This window comes from Dromaius novaehollandiae, chromosome W, assembly GCF_036370855.1.
Source record: "Dromaius novaehollandiae isolate bDroNov1 chromosome W, bDroNov1.hap1, whole genome shotgun sequence".
Taxonomy (NCBI): domain Eukaryota; kingdom Metazoa; phylum Chordata; class Aves; order Casuariiformes; family Dromaiidae; genus Dromaius; species Dromaius novaehollandiae.
Genome location: NC_088130.1, coordinates 42,465,799 through 42,479,792, shown reverse-complemented (window position 1 = coordinate 42,479,792; position 13,994 = coordinate 42,465,799). Strand labels below are relative to the sequence as shown.

General features: G+C 41.0%; 1 protein-coding gene across 1 annotated transcript in view; it reads right to left on the bottom strand.

Moving 5' to 3' along the window:
- LOC112988742 (microtubule-associated protein 1B) overlaps nt 1-13,994 on the bottom strand; it is a 73,792-nt gene that overhangs the window by 7,200 nt on the left and 52,598 nt on the right. The window contains exons 4-5 of the mRNA XM_064500829.1: nt 11,842-11,982; nt 857-7,817 (exon numbers count right to left, since the gene is read on the bottom strand). Coding sequence (XP_064356899.1) covers nt 857-7,817; nt 11,842-11,982 — 7,102 coding nt within the window. The remainder of the gene's footprint in view (nt 1-856; nt 7,818-11,841; nt 11,983-13,994) is intronic.

Below are 13,994 nucleotides of genomic sequence, written 5' to 3'. Positions count from 1 at the left end.
GACACTATGGTGTACGAAAGGAACAGTGGACAGCATAAAATGGAGAGGCTACAGATAGCTGAATGCTGGTTTGCTTCCACTGAGTCCTAGACCTGCTGCTTGTAAAAAGCTTTCAGTAGAACATTGGTCCTGACAACTGCAAAATCAAAGTATCCTCAAAATACTCTGTAACAAGACCTGCAGGAAACAACATATTAGCACAACGCTTCCTTGAATAATCTAATTCATATTTTTTACTACTTAGTGTACACAACAGTCATTCAAAATGACATTAACTTCCGATATGTTTAGTCATCACTGATGGCATAAGACTTTAAATGGATTATGTGATGTACATGCTTTTGTCACTGAAAGTGCTCTTACTACTGTTTCAATTAAAAAAAAAAATCTTTTTAAAACTAATCCAGCAAAGTAATGAGAACATCCAATGTCTATAGAACTTCTGCCTCTCACAATATTAAATTGCATTTGTTTTTGTTAAGAGTATTGTATCTAAATGATTCTTATAATGAAAAAGTGGCCCATTTTACTAATTTCACTTCACCTACAGCAGTACATTCAGTCATATCAATTGGCCTAACAATTTAGACAACTAGTATTAAGCTTTTCATATTTGGTGCACTTGCTCTAAGTCTTTACATCTGAGCAAACTGACTCAAGTCTCTCAGATTACAAAAGCTAATTCAGTGAATTCCATTCATTTAAGTGTGGCTGTTCTGTGCTGGATTTCATTTAAAACATGGACTTTTTTTGGGGGGGGGGGGGCTGCCATGATCTCAGCTGATATAAAGGCAACCTAACCTAACTGCAACCACTAAGAAAACCTTAACACTAGGGAGATCCTATCTGTCTTTACCTGTAGTTGCAGTCTTCACTGACTTGGACGTTGTTGCATTTGCGGCATTCTTGGTGTCCTTATCTTTCTCTTCCACTCGAGACTTTACTTCTGGATTTGAGATATTTTTGGTTGCCTTCTCAACAGACTCCTTCTTTTTTGGAGAAGCCGTTTTGGAAATTTTGTCTAAAGATTCTTTTACAGCTGGCTTTGGGGAAGCCACTTGTTTTGGTTTACCATCACTTTTTTTAGCAGGAGAGGAAGACTTGGTCTTAGTACCCGGTTTTTTTGTTTTTGTCTTTTCTTTGAGGTCCTTCTTCAAAGGTTTGCCCAAGTTCTGGTCAACGGGCAAAGCCTCTGGATCAACCATGGAGACGTCAGGGTGCCTAGGGGAAGGGCTGCGATCTTGCATTGGGACAGGTGGAGGGTCGATGTGTTTGTACGTAATTGTCTTGTCTGTTGGAATGGTTTCTGACTCATCTTCAGAGTCAATGTTAGCATCTGCAGTGATGGAAGGGCATTCTTCTGTCTCGGGAGGAACATCTGAGTCAGTCTGAGATGGGGCAGACTCGCTTACTGATGTGGGAGGTGTTTCATCACACTGCCGTGCTGGCAGTTTTCCACCAGAAGGTGGCTGGGCTCCCCCAGATTGAGTTAATGGCTTTTCTTGATCTTGAGACTGTTCTTCACTTGCAAACCACTCTAGGGGATTTGGGTTGATAAATGAGGGTGAAAGTTCAGTTTTAGGGTGTTTATATTCACAGGAGGACACAAGGCATAAATCAACATCTTGACGGGATTCTGCTAATGATTTTCCTGGAGTAAAATGTCCACCTGCTTCATAGGAATAGCTAGTAGCTTCGGGTGACCTGGTGGCTTTCCCAGTTGTCTCAAATGAATAATCTGTGGCTTCAGGTGACCTGGTGGCTTTCCCAGTTGTCTCAAATGAGTAATCTGTGGCTTCAGGTGACCTGGTAGCTTTCCCAGTTGTCTCAAATGAGTAATCTGTGGCTTCAGGTGACCTGGTAGCTTTTCCAGTTGTTTCATAGGAGTAAGCCATGCCCTCAGGTGACCTGGTGGTTCTCCCTGTTGTCTCATAGCAGTAGCTAATGGCTTCTGGTGATTTAGTGGTTTTCCCTGTTGTCTCAAAAGAGTAATCCACAGCATCAGGTGATCTGGTGGCTTTTCCAGTTCTCTCATAAGAATAATCTGTGACCTCAAGTGATTTAGTGGTTTTCCCAATCATCTCATAGGAATAATCTGCAGCCTCGGGTGATCTGGTGGTTTTCCCTGTTATCTCATAGGAATAATCTGCAGCCTCAGGTGATCTGGTAGCTTTCCCCATTGTCTCATAGGAGTAATCTGTGGCCTCAGGTGACCTGGTGGTTTTCCCCGTTGTCTCATAGGAGTAATCTGTGGCCTCAGGTGACCTGGTGGTTTTCCCCATTGTCTCATAGGAGTAATCTGTGGCCTCAGGTGACCTGGTGGTTTTCCCCATTGTCTCATAGGAGTAATCCGCAGCCTCAGGCGACCTGGTGGTTTTCCCCGTTGTCTCATAGGAGTAATCCGCAGCCTCAGGCGACCTGGTGGTTTTCCCCGTTGTCTCATAGGAGTAATCTGTGGCCTCAGGTGACCTGGTGGTTTTCCCTGTCATCTCATAGGAATAATCTGTGGCCTCAGGTGACCTCACAGTTTTCCCAATTATCTCATAGGAATAATCTGTGGTTTCAGGTGACCTAGTAGCTTTCCCTGTTGCCTCATAGGAATAATCTGTGGCCTGAGGTGACCTAGTAGGTTTTCCAGTTGCCTCATAAGAGTAGCTAATATCCTCTGGTGATCTTGTAGTTTTCTCACTTGCCTCATAGGAGTAACTAAGTTCTTCTGGAGACCTGCTGCTTTTCTCCGAATCTTCTTTTTCTGGAGTGGCTAAAGATTCTGGACTATGCTTTGTTAGCGGTTCTTGTAATGTGCTAGCCTGATAGCCAAATGCTTTGTCAGAGGACACTTGCAGTGACAATGATGATGCCTGACTTGCTGACATTGCTTCTGTGACTGCAGGAGGTGAATCTGGAAAACTAGGAGAGTACAGAGGAGAGGATTCCCTTGGAGTTAATGGAGACAAGTCAGACTTTGGTGACAGCTTTTCTCCTAGGCCCTGCACCTTTTCTGAGGTAAAAGAATGTAGTGACATATCTCTGGGTGGAACAGCACCTGAAAAAGTTTCCTCTGGAAGTGGTGAAGTTACCTGGGAAGGTGTATGAGCTGATGAAGTTGAGGATGAAGCTTCAATTTGGGAAACTGAAATAATTTCTGAAATATCCTTCTCCTGAGAGTAAGATGTTTGCTCAACAGGGGACATCTTCTGTGCAAAAGTAGGCTCCTGTATATCTGAAGGGCTATAATCTACTTCAGTTGGTCCATTTTCAGATATATGATGAATACTAGTGCCTACAGTAGGATATTCTGGAGACTGTCTACTAAAGTCCATTGCTAAGGACTGCTCAGGGGATTCTTGGCCAAATTCTACTGACATAGTTGACTGCTCAGGAGACCTAAGATCGTGCACTGGTGTTCTTGATTTTGCAGTTTTAGGCGAGAAATCTGGTGGAGAAATTGACATGGGCCTTGGGCACTCTTCCTTAGATGGAGACATTTCTGTTTCCTGAAACGTCGTTGGTGTTTGTACAACTGACACTGAAAGAGAATCATCAACTTCTGTAGAGTGAGGGGATCCAACCTCAGCATGCAAAGAAGGAGATACGTCATCAGTAGTTGGTTCTGGAAATGAACTAGTAGCAACAGACGCTGTAGAGACAGAAGCAACCCCTTCTATATGGGAATAGGTATCTTCTGCTACAACCTCATCAACAGGTGTTGCAGACTTGTCAGAAACAGTGCCTTCAGAAATTGACATTTTGGTGTCTTCTTTTAAGGAACCAAACTGACTGATATCTATTTGAGTAGGTGAGAGATCACCTGCTAACTTCCGCTCATCCAAGACCAGTGAAGATTGAGAGCTGCTGGGCTCTGTATCCTCCATTTTCCTTTCTAGGCTGAAGCCTTCTTTAATTGCCATGAATTCCAGGCTTTTTTCATCCTGTTTTTCTTGGAAAGGGCCCACAGAGCTGGCTTCAGAAGTTGGGCTAATCTGAACAGGTGATTTTTCCTTTTCAGTTTTCCCCTCAGGAGGACTCTCATAATCTCTGACAGGAGACTTTACATCAGCACTCAAAAATGTATCATAAGAGGTTTCTGAACCTATCAACGGTGGACTCCGTAAAGGTGAGAGAACTTTTTCAATAGGAGATTCTGAATCTGGCACAGGCTCATCCATAGGGCTTATTCTGGGTTTTGCAGACTCATCTTTGACTTCACTGAATTCAAAGCTAACTGGAGCTTCTCCTGACTTTTCAGTGAGTTCAGAAGAAAGCTGACTGGATTTTTCATCAGTGGGAGACTGATAGTAAGGTGTGTGACCAGCACTACCAGCAGCAGACTGTGAGGGAGATGCTACTTCTAACGTTTTATCTTCAGGGCTTGCACAGTGCTCTTCAGTTACTTCTTGATGTGCATCAGGCAATGTAGCAACTGGGACAGGCTCAGCTGAGACCTTGATCTCATTGGGAGTGAGGGAAAAGTTCACACTCCGTTCACTCAGTGGTGTTTTGGCAACTGGTGATGGAGGGGACAAACTCTCAGCCAGACTCTTGGTTGGACTGTGTTTTCCACCAACATCTTCTGGATAGGTTTCTTTGATTTCTAATTTGGCAGTGCCTTGGATTTCACTTTCTTTTTGCCGGTATACTTCTTGGAAAGCAGATCTGCAGAATCTGTCTTCCTCTAATGAAGAAGGTGGCGAGATGGTAGAAGCGGAAGCATTATAGTCTTTACCTTCTGTGGCCTCTGTTTTGGATCCTTCAGATAATCCATTGAAAGCATCCGGAAGTGGAGAGAGTTTAGGTCTACTAAACTCTTGAGAGTACAGTGATGTCTCGTATTTGGTAATGTTCACATACTCCTGAGAAGGTGACTCACTTTCCTCATTGTTAGTTTCATCACTCATGACATCCCGGGGTGTAGACATTTCATCCATTGGAGTCGGTTCACTGGATATTTCGATGGTGGACTGTGTATAACCTGAAGTAGCAGTGAATTCTTCAGGTTGATCTTCTCTATTTTCTTCATCAGAAACAGTGGCTTCACTTTCTGAACCACCAGGTAATGTCTCATCATGGATAGAAGAAGCTGGCTCAACTGCTGGAGATTGAGGTTCTGAGCGTTTAGTTGGTGTAATTATGAGTAGGCCATATTTATCTTCAACTTCACCAGCTTCTGCAGCTTTGTCTACCACAGCCATCACATAATCTTCTTCAGCTTCTACTTTTTCAGTCTCCTCTTCATCTCTGACATCTTCTGCTTTGTCTTCCTCCTCTTCTTCAGTCTCTTCAGTTTCTGCCTTTTCCACTGCTTCTTCCCTGTCTTCCTCAGCCCGCTCATCTGATGCCTCGTAGTCTGCCTTTTCAATATATTTTTCATCTTTAATTCTAGCATCTGCTTCAGCCAGTATTTCTTCTGAACTCTCTTCCATTTTTCTTACTTCCTCCATATACTGTTTTGTGGTGTCCAGTGGTGTCTTTTCTTCCTCATCTTCTCCTCGTTCTTCAGCTTCTTCTGTCTCTGCCTTTTCTTCATAGTCTCCTGCTTCAGATGATTCCTCCAAGCCTGTTCCTTCATCTTCAAATTTCTCATTGTCATCAACCCTGTGCTTTTCCACAGGTTCCAGTTCTTCAGGTGTCTGTTCACATTCACCCTCAGCTTCTGTGGTAGTTATGCCTTCATCAGAGGACTCGGCAGGTCCTTCAGTATCTAATTTTTCTTTTTGGACTGTGCTTGTGAGTTTCAGCTCATCCTCTATGAGTGCAACTTGAGGTTTTGTTTCTTTTATTGTTTCTACTTCTTCAGCTTTTAATTCTTCAAAGTCCTTTGTTAAATCCTCTGGTGAAGACATGAGGGATCTCTCAGCTTCAAGTTCTTTTCCATTAGCTGCAATTTCTGCAGCTGCTACTGTTGCTACAGTTGTGGCAGCGGCTCCAACTGCAGCAAGGGCAGCTTGTGCTCCATTGACTTTGATCTCCTTCTTCACAGTCTTGATTTTCCCCTTTTCCTTTGGCTTTCCAGCAGGTACTGGTTCTTTCTTAGCAGGTTCCTCCTTCTTTTGTGGTTTAGGCTTTGCTGCTGGTTTTTTGGCTTCAGTTGAAGGAGTAGGTGTCTTCTTTGTTTCTTTAGGGAGCTTTTTGATGTCCTTTTTGACTTCTTTTTCTTCCTTCTTAATTTCTTTCTTCTCTTCTTTTTTAGCTTCCTTTTTAGCCTCCTTTGGTGGAGCTTCTTTCTTCACTTCCTTTTTAGTTTCCTTCTTCTCTTCCTTTTTCACCTCTTTTTTAACTTCTTTCTTGATTTCTTCTTTTTTGGGTTTTTCCTCTTTTTTGATGGGTGTTTTCTCCTCTTTTTTAGAAACCTCTTTCTTTGGTTTTTCTTTCTCCTCTTTCTTTTCTTCAGGTTTTGCTTTGACTTCTTTTTTCACTGGCTTCTCCTTTGCCACTTTTGGTTTTACATCTGTAGCTTGTTTTTCAGCAGTTTCAGGTTTCACTAACTGCTCTTCTTTGCTTGTTACATCTTTTTCTGCCACTATAGGTTTGGTCTCCACTTTTGCTGGTTTCTCTTTTTTAACTGGAACTTTTTCTTTGCTTTCTATTTTCTGAGGCTTTTCTGGTGCTGGACTAGGTTTTGGTGGTTCTGGTGTTTCTTCTTTAGATTCTTTCCTGACTGTCTTGCTTGGTGGTGTCTTTGCAGCAGGCTTAAGACTCTCCTTGCTGTCTGTTCGTTGTTTCAACTTTGCTTGTTTCACAGCTGGACTAGCAATGTTCCCAGTTAGGTCTTTCTGTGTAACCATTGGTTGTTTAAGGAAGTCTAAATGTTTGAGTTTTTCCAGTCCTTCTAGAATATTATACTGGGTACTGTTTCCAGGAAACAAAACTCGAATAATTTTTTCTGCAGGATTAGCTGGATGCCACACAATCAGGGATGAGACAGAGGTGAAATAGGATAATGGAATATCTACTTCTTGGCCATTTGGTAGCAGAAATTCAGCTTTATCTTTATTAGTACCACTCCACTGTTGCATAAAATATTGCATCTCTTTGCTGTTTTTGACAGGATTAAGCACATACATCTCAAGTTTGCCAACTCCCATTTTCTGAAATAAAATGATGGGGTCTATGGTATTTCCTACATTTCTAGAAAGAGGCTCTGGTTTCATAGACAATTTATTTAAATACTGGAGAGTAAAACAAGCTTCTTCTACACTCCTTTTTACTCTAAAGTTAGGATCAAGGTTCTTCAGGTTTTCAGGTACATTGAGGAATACAACTCCTAAATCAGGTGAGATCAGATTTTTCATCCAGTCACTGTTGGTCGTAGACCCTTGGGACTGTTCCTCTTCTAATTCAGCAATCTTTCGCTGAAGCATGCTATTGATTCCTGGCAGGTTATCATCTCCAATGTGAGTGAGCAGAATGGAATCGACTCTGTCCAAATGTCGGATAAGTTTCCAGAAGCAAGATTTTCTTTCAGATCCTCCATTGATAAGCATGTTGAACCCATTCACTGCAAACAATGCAGAGTCCCCTCTTCCACCCGGAAAAATATAACAGCAGGGTTTGGAGAGTTTCAAAAAGCCTCCTGAGGTTGGAGGTTCCAAAATGTCAAAGGGTGATGGCACTTCTACTGATTCTGACAGGTACTCTGTGAATTCAGAGAGTCCTTCCATTTCAGGCAATATGGAAGCTGAGTTGAGTTTAATGTTAATAAAGTCTTGAAGGTTGTGTCTGTCAAGGTTGGAATTTTTCCAGTCCCCTTCCTCAGGGCAGAAGAGAGTCAAGCTGGCTTTGTTGGCAGGATGTGTAGTGCTTAATAACTCACCAATCTATGGATGTAAAACAAAAAGATAGAGAGATGCATGTAAATTCATTTTTTCTGATAATTAATGTCAAAATATAACAACTCCTGACCAGATAAAACTTTTTTCACTCACTTTTGCACTGGTGAGTACCAGTCATAGAAGCTAAGAGAACTTGTTGCTATAATTAGTCCACTACTGTATTTTTTAAATACAAAGGAGCAGCTTATTCGTGGTTCCTTCCTCAATGTCCAGAGGAGGAAAGTACCCTGAGGTTTCCCTTTTCCTCCTCCATCCTTTATAGAAAGCTTTTATGAGGACTATGGAGTTGAAACTACCAGCAGTGTCACTGTCTTTGCCATTGGCTCATGAGTCTCTGCACTGCCCCAAACCATCCAGAAGAGCTGGCCAAACACCTAAGGGAAACTTCACAGCCTCAGGCAATACCTGCAGCCCAGGGGAGGCAGGCATCCCCTGGGGCAGGTTGCCCTCTTCGCCCCTCCTCACACAGGCTGTACTCCACACCACCACTGTTATTTCAGTTCTTTCTGCAGCCTGGCTCCTGAAAAGCCAGCAGGAAATTAGGTAAGTGCAGCCCCTGCTTTTTGCTCTTAACGAAGACACCACCAAATGATGTAAAATTCTTCTTTAAAAAAAGTAATTCAGACATAAAATGTCAGTACAAAATGTGCCTACACAGCATCTTGCAAAATACCGCAACCTTCTTTGCAGAGACTCAGTAGTCAATTCAAGCTGTAAGAACAGTTTCCATAAAGATGACTTAGATTATGTTACAGCTGAATAATTTCAAAGTCTTGGACCACAAACTGAATCATCAAAAGAAATGGACATACACAAAACTAATTACGTTTGATTGCAGATCTCTGTGGGCCTCTTTGTGTGTGCGTCTAGGTTTCCTTTTTTTGTGTTACATAAATTATTTTCAGCATTTACTAAAGATAAAACTCAATAAAGATGCAGTGGCTGTTATCCAAACAAAAATAATCCATCCAATACTGAAATAAAGCAGAGAATAAATATTTTTATGTTCCTTTGTCAGCCTTACTTAGTATCCAAGCCATCTGACAGGAGTATAAATAAATCTCACCCAAATGTCAGACGTGGCTTTGTCTGGAGAAATGCAGAGAAAAAACAGAACAAAACAAAACAAAACAAGAGGAGTAAATGCAGAATAGGATAAAAAATAAGGAAAATAGAAGAACCATTCCCATTTTTTATCACAGAAATAAGAAAAAAGGACAGAAAGGCAGTTAAGACATTGTCTGTTAATGCTCAGCACAGACAACAGCTCTGAAACGGATTTAGGGTCTTGAGTGTACTCCTTACGCTATATCTCTGGTCAGAGTTGAAAACGTTATCAGGGAGAGACAAAAGTAGGACCAAGATCTCTTCTTTTGGATGAATAAATCAAAGTCAGCTACATACATAGGGAGATAACTTGAGTACAGACCATTTTTCATGTAAGGCCAATTTTCCAGCAAGATGAAAAATTATATGGTAATATATTGGGCTACTGAATATACTGGGACAAGGTTTAGGGTTAGTCCTATTCCACTGATATAATACCGTCCTTGACTTTCTGCTTCATGCTTCTAGATTCTAAACTCTATTTGCTCCTAAAAGTTGGCATGCATAATACAGGCAGTGTTAATGCACTAGGAGCACAGGCCATTGAAAAGCTGGTGAAAAACTATTCCAAAGATTGTACCTGTTAGGAATAGCAAGTCCAAAGATGCCTCAGAAAGGCTTTAATGGATTTGTATTTCAAATGAAAACACAATGAACATGGACACTTTCACTGCTTCGACTATTTGATAATGCTTTTAGACATCTCAGGTACATTATTACCATAGCATTGACTTCAGTAGTGACTGGGAAGGATGAATGTGGCCCACTGCTGCTCTTCTTAGGTTTAGGGCCCAATACTAGTCCCTGTTACTTCTGCACAGTCTTCTGCAGCCTAAAAGAGACTGCAGAGGAGTAACTACTCATTATCTTTTGGTTGAAAGTCACCCCAGGACCAAGGAATTATCTTTGTTTGTGAGGAACCTGATCATCTTTTGAAGCACTAAGGTACATCTGTCGAGGAATTCTGAAGTTTTAAAGGTGTTATGCCTGGTGATGGCAAACGGGAAGTCGGCTGCACAGAGAAAATACAAGATTGTTTCATACCCTGGAGACCACAAAGGTAAAAAGAATGGTTTTCATCTGAAAGCTGTTGCTGCAGAGGCAGGGGAATGGGACATCTTCACTGCTCTGGCACAGGAGAAGTTGGAAATGACATTTTTAGGCATTGCCTGGAGGGAGTTGAGAAAGTCAGAGACGGAAGTCTGAACTGGACTTCATGAGAGAATCCCCCAGGTGAAGGGAAATACTTATTTTCCTATATGCACATCCCAGGACCATAGTTCAGGTTTGGTCCAGAAAAATAAAAATGGACACAGAGCAGAAATATTAACTTTAACTAACATTCATCAAACTTCACTGTGTTAATGGGTCAGCAGAGCACAGGAATTTATCCTTCTAACCACCAGTTAGAAAACCACTAACCACTTTTTTCTAGCACTGATTTTTAACCTTGTTTCTTATTTGCAGTCTCTTAAAAATTTCCCACTAAAGGTATACTGACTCTTTAAGAAATGTTACATACACAGCCTGCAGCACGGCAAATATAGTCTTCGTTTGTGGAGTTACCTTTTGTGAAATCTTGTAGAAGCAGTGAACAAAAACGTCCAAGGCTTCAGAGATGGTAAGGTGGAAGTGACCACATTAAAACCACCATGCTGGCCGGTTGGTGAGTGTGCAGCCCCCAGCAGAGACCAGCCAAGCAAGCCTTCTCCGCGACGGCAGGGCATGCTCTGCATGCACACCAGTGCCGGCAGTCCCTCAGCTGCTCTCACTCATACGCCAACATCACTGCTCCACTCCCCAGCCAACACTTTGGCTTCCTAACTGTAAACGTGGAATTTGCCCCAAGTTTAGCAGGTAACCATAAAGCAATCACAACTCGTTAACTAGCCAGAGATGCAAGAAGCTGCAGTTCGCAGTTTTACAGAACTGTAACTCTTTGAACTGACAGTGACTTTCAGGGGTCATGTCCCTTTCAGAGACCAGGGATCCAGCTCTTGCCCCAGCTGTATCACCACAGGCTGAACAAAAAGCTTTGAGAATAGGATCAAATAGATACAATAAGGTTACACTGGGACTCCTGCAAACTCTGAGTTTTCAATGCTGAACTTTCAAATCTCACTCTACTGAAATGCTTGTAATTAAATTTGGATACTAAAATCCCAGGGATGCAGTCATATAGTTTATTTAAATATATACTTTACACAGCAGCCAAATGAAGTGTGACAGCTTGTTTACTATGGGTTCCTGCCCTATGGGAGCTTTCAGACACAGTACATTAAGCAAGACAACAAAATAACAAGTCATGAAACAAATGGCATTAAATTCTGGTAGACTTCATGGTTTGAGACTTATATTTCTGGCATGTGAAAATCACAAGATTTACAGAATTAATTGGCCAAATTTTAAATACTACAGCAAAGAAGCCAAGCCGGTAGGTGGTGAGAAAACTACTGCCATTACGACAGGCAGCCTCTGTCCTATTTAATGTCACATATCACTTAGCTGCCATCAGGCAAGAACCTGGTGTCAGATTCAATTTGACTGGTTTGTATGTGCACCTTAGATGAACAACCTGTGTATTTTAAACACATCAATGGAGTGATACTAACAAAGATAAAGCTGAATTCTTCTTTCCATTGTTTAAAGATTCCTTGGTTTTCTGTTTCTTAAAGTTATAATTTAATTCCCCAAATTAAAATATTATTCTTTCCTTAAGCAATTTACATCAAAACTGAAGTAAATTAAATGAATGTTTTGAAGGAAAGTCTGTAACAAAGAGTAAGGAGCATCAGCATCAAGCTGTCAGTGCTAACTCAAAGTTAAGAGATGGCCTTTTTTAGGCTTCTAAAAACGTGTGCCACCACATGACAACGTATGGAAGACACTTTTTGGTACACACCTCTTGATCTGTGAAGATCTCAATGAAGTTCTGGAAGGAGAAGGACCCTGACTGAAGAATCAGTTCTCCTGTGTTTTCAAAGCACTGTCCAGTGAGCACAAGGAGCTTGTGTCTTGCAGCATCTGTGATCATTAAACGCACCTGTAGTGAAGAAGAGAAGCATATCAGTAATGGGAGTTACCATGCGTTGCTATATTCCTCTGAGAACATGCAGTTTACCTTGCCTAATTTAAAACCCATTTTGCACAAAAGTCTCCCAGGACTGATGAAATATTATCTAGTTACGATGCTGTTTACAAAAGACAGTAAGAAAGGAGCAAAAGGGGGAAAAGGGGGCACAAGAAGTGACTAGAGAGAAAGCTCAATGAATAAACTAAACTAATGACATGGAAAAAAGAGCAAGGAGCAGAAGAGAATAAAATTTGAATGAAAAAATGATTACAATGAACGAACATATTTCTTGTATAACTCTTAGTGGATTTTAACAGCGCTGTATCAGGGCCACCTTGGCCAATTGCCCCCCATATGGTAATGAGGGAAAACTGTGTGTGTCAGCCTCAGAGCCTCAATTTTTGGAAGGCTGTTCTTCTTTTCCCAATGTACAGCATTACTTGCCATTTAGTTGCAAAAATGTCACTGAAAACAGCCACAAATCAAACAGAAAAAATGGCACATTTGGACTGTTGTTCTGTTGTAACTTGAATCATCTACAAAGTTAAAGGACAATTCAGCTTCACCACAATCATGAATTTGAACTTCAAGCACTCAGATACAGTTAAACGCACCATTTACATCTCATGATGTCACTAACTATGAACACTATAACTTTTTAAAATGTGCCAGCACAAGATCTTTTTTCAATACATATTAGTAAATTATGTGGATGCATGACATCTCAAAGGAGACTGCTGCTGACCTTCTTCTGCATTTTGAAATAACTTCTGAATATTTCAAAGTATATTCTCTTTACTTTCCTTGACCCTCACTAGAGCTAATAATTCCTGCTTCCCCCCAGGGGGAAATTTACTCGTATGCTAAATAAAATCCTTATATCTAGAACTCTGTTGGCTGAATTCAACCTAAATCCAAACAAAACCTTTGCAAGATTCTGTATTATTAAATAAACTCTTTGAAAATATTTCCAAGGTCTTGTCCAAACTGAAAATCAATTCATGTTAAGGTAAGGTATGAACTTCAAGTGCAATAATTCCTCCATTCAAGGAGGATTAAGTTAAACCAGAAGAGGACACTGATTCCAGAATCAGACTATCCATGTATTAAGCCAAATGAGAACAGTTCACCTGGAACAACTCCAAATGTAGATATTGCATCCGAACTCCATCTCCATGGAGATGACATAATCACCTCAGTTCTCCTAGTAAGCCACTCTTTCAAATGTATATATTGATTGTTAAGCAATCAATTGTTCTAAATAATTCCCTCTCACGTCAGGAAGGCTGAGCCAGGAAGGCTTGACCTAAATCTCTGCTCAACAACTAAGATTGTTGTACAAGCAGAAAAGAGCCAGGGAAGACTATGGATCTGAAGGATGCTCCCAACTCTATCACATCTTCATTTTTATTTTACTAAATAAGTAGCCTTAACTTTGAGCAGTGGAAGGTTCCTTTAATTAAAAACAGGCCTAAATGCTGGTTTATCGCTAATGGTACTAGATGATTAAAAATGCAACAATATCCTTGCTGAATCGAGTCAATCTATTTCTATTTCAAAGAAGAACATAGATAAGTGCAGCTGTCTGTCTAACGTGTGTTGCTGAAATCTCGTCTGTTTCAGTTGTGTTAAAACCATAAAAGAACTGGCTTCCTCTTCTATTTTTCTCTCTGGTTGCTGGCAGCATTTCTGGGCAGTCTGCCAACCTATGTATAAAATCGCCAGCTTTTCCAACAGCAAAATTACTTCCTGACTTGTGAATCACTGATATGTGATTGTCACATAATTCCCCTTCAACCTATTTTATTAATTGATGGTGAAACAGGCTCTGCAGAGCTAGAAAACTATGGTAGGAAGAAAAGCAAATAAATGCTTGCAGATTACAGAGCGTAATATATGGTATACTGAAAGAACTTCAAGAGACACATAAATTGTGTGTCTGGGTAAAATGAAGGCTTCCTGGGGGACTACCAGAATTTTGT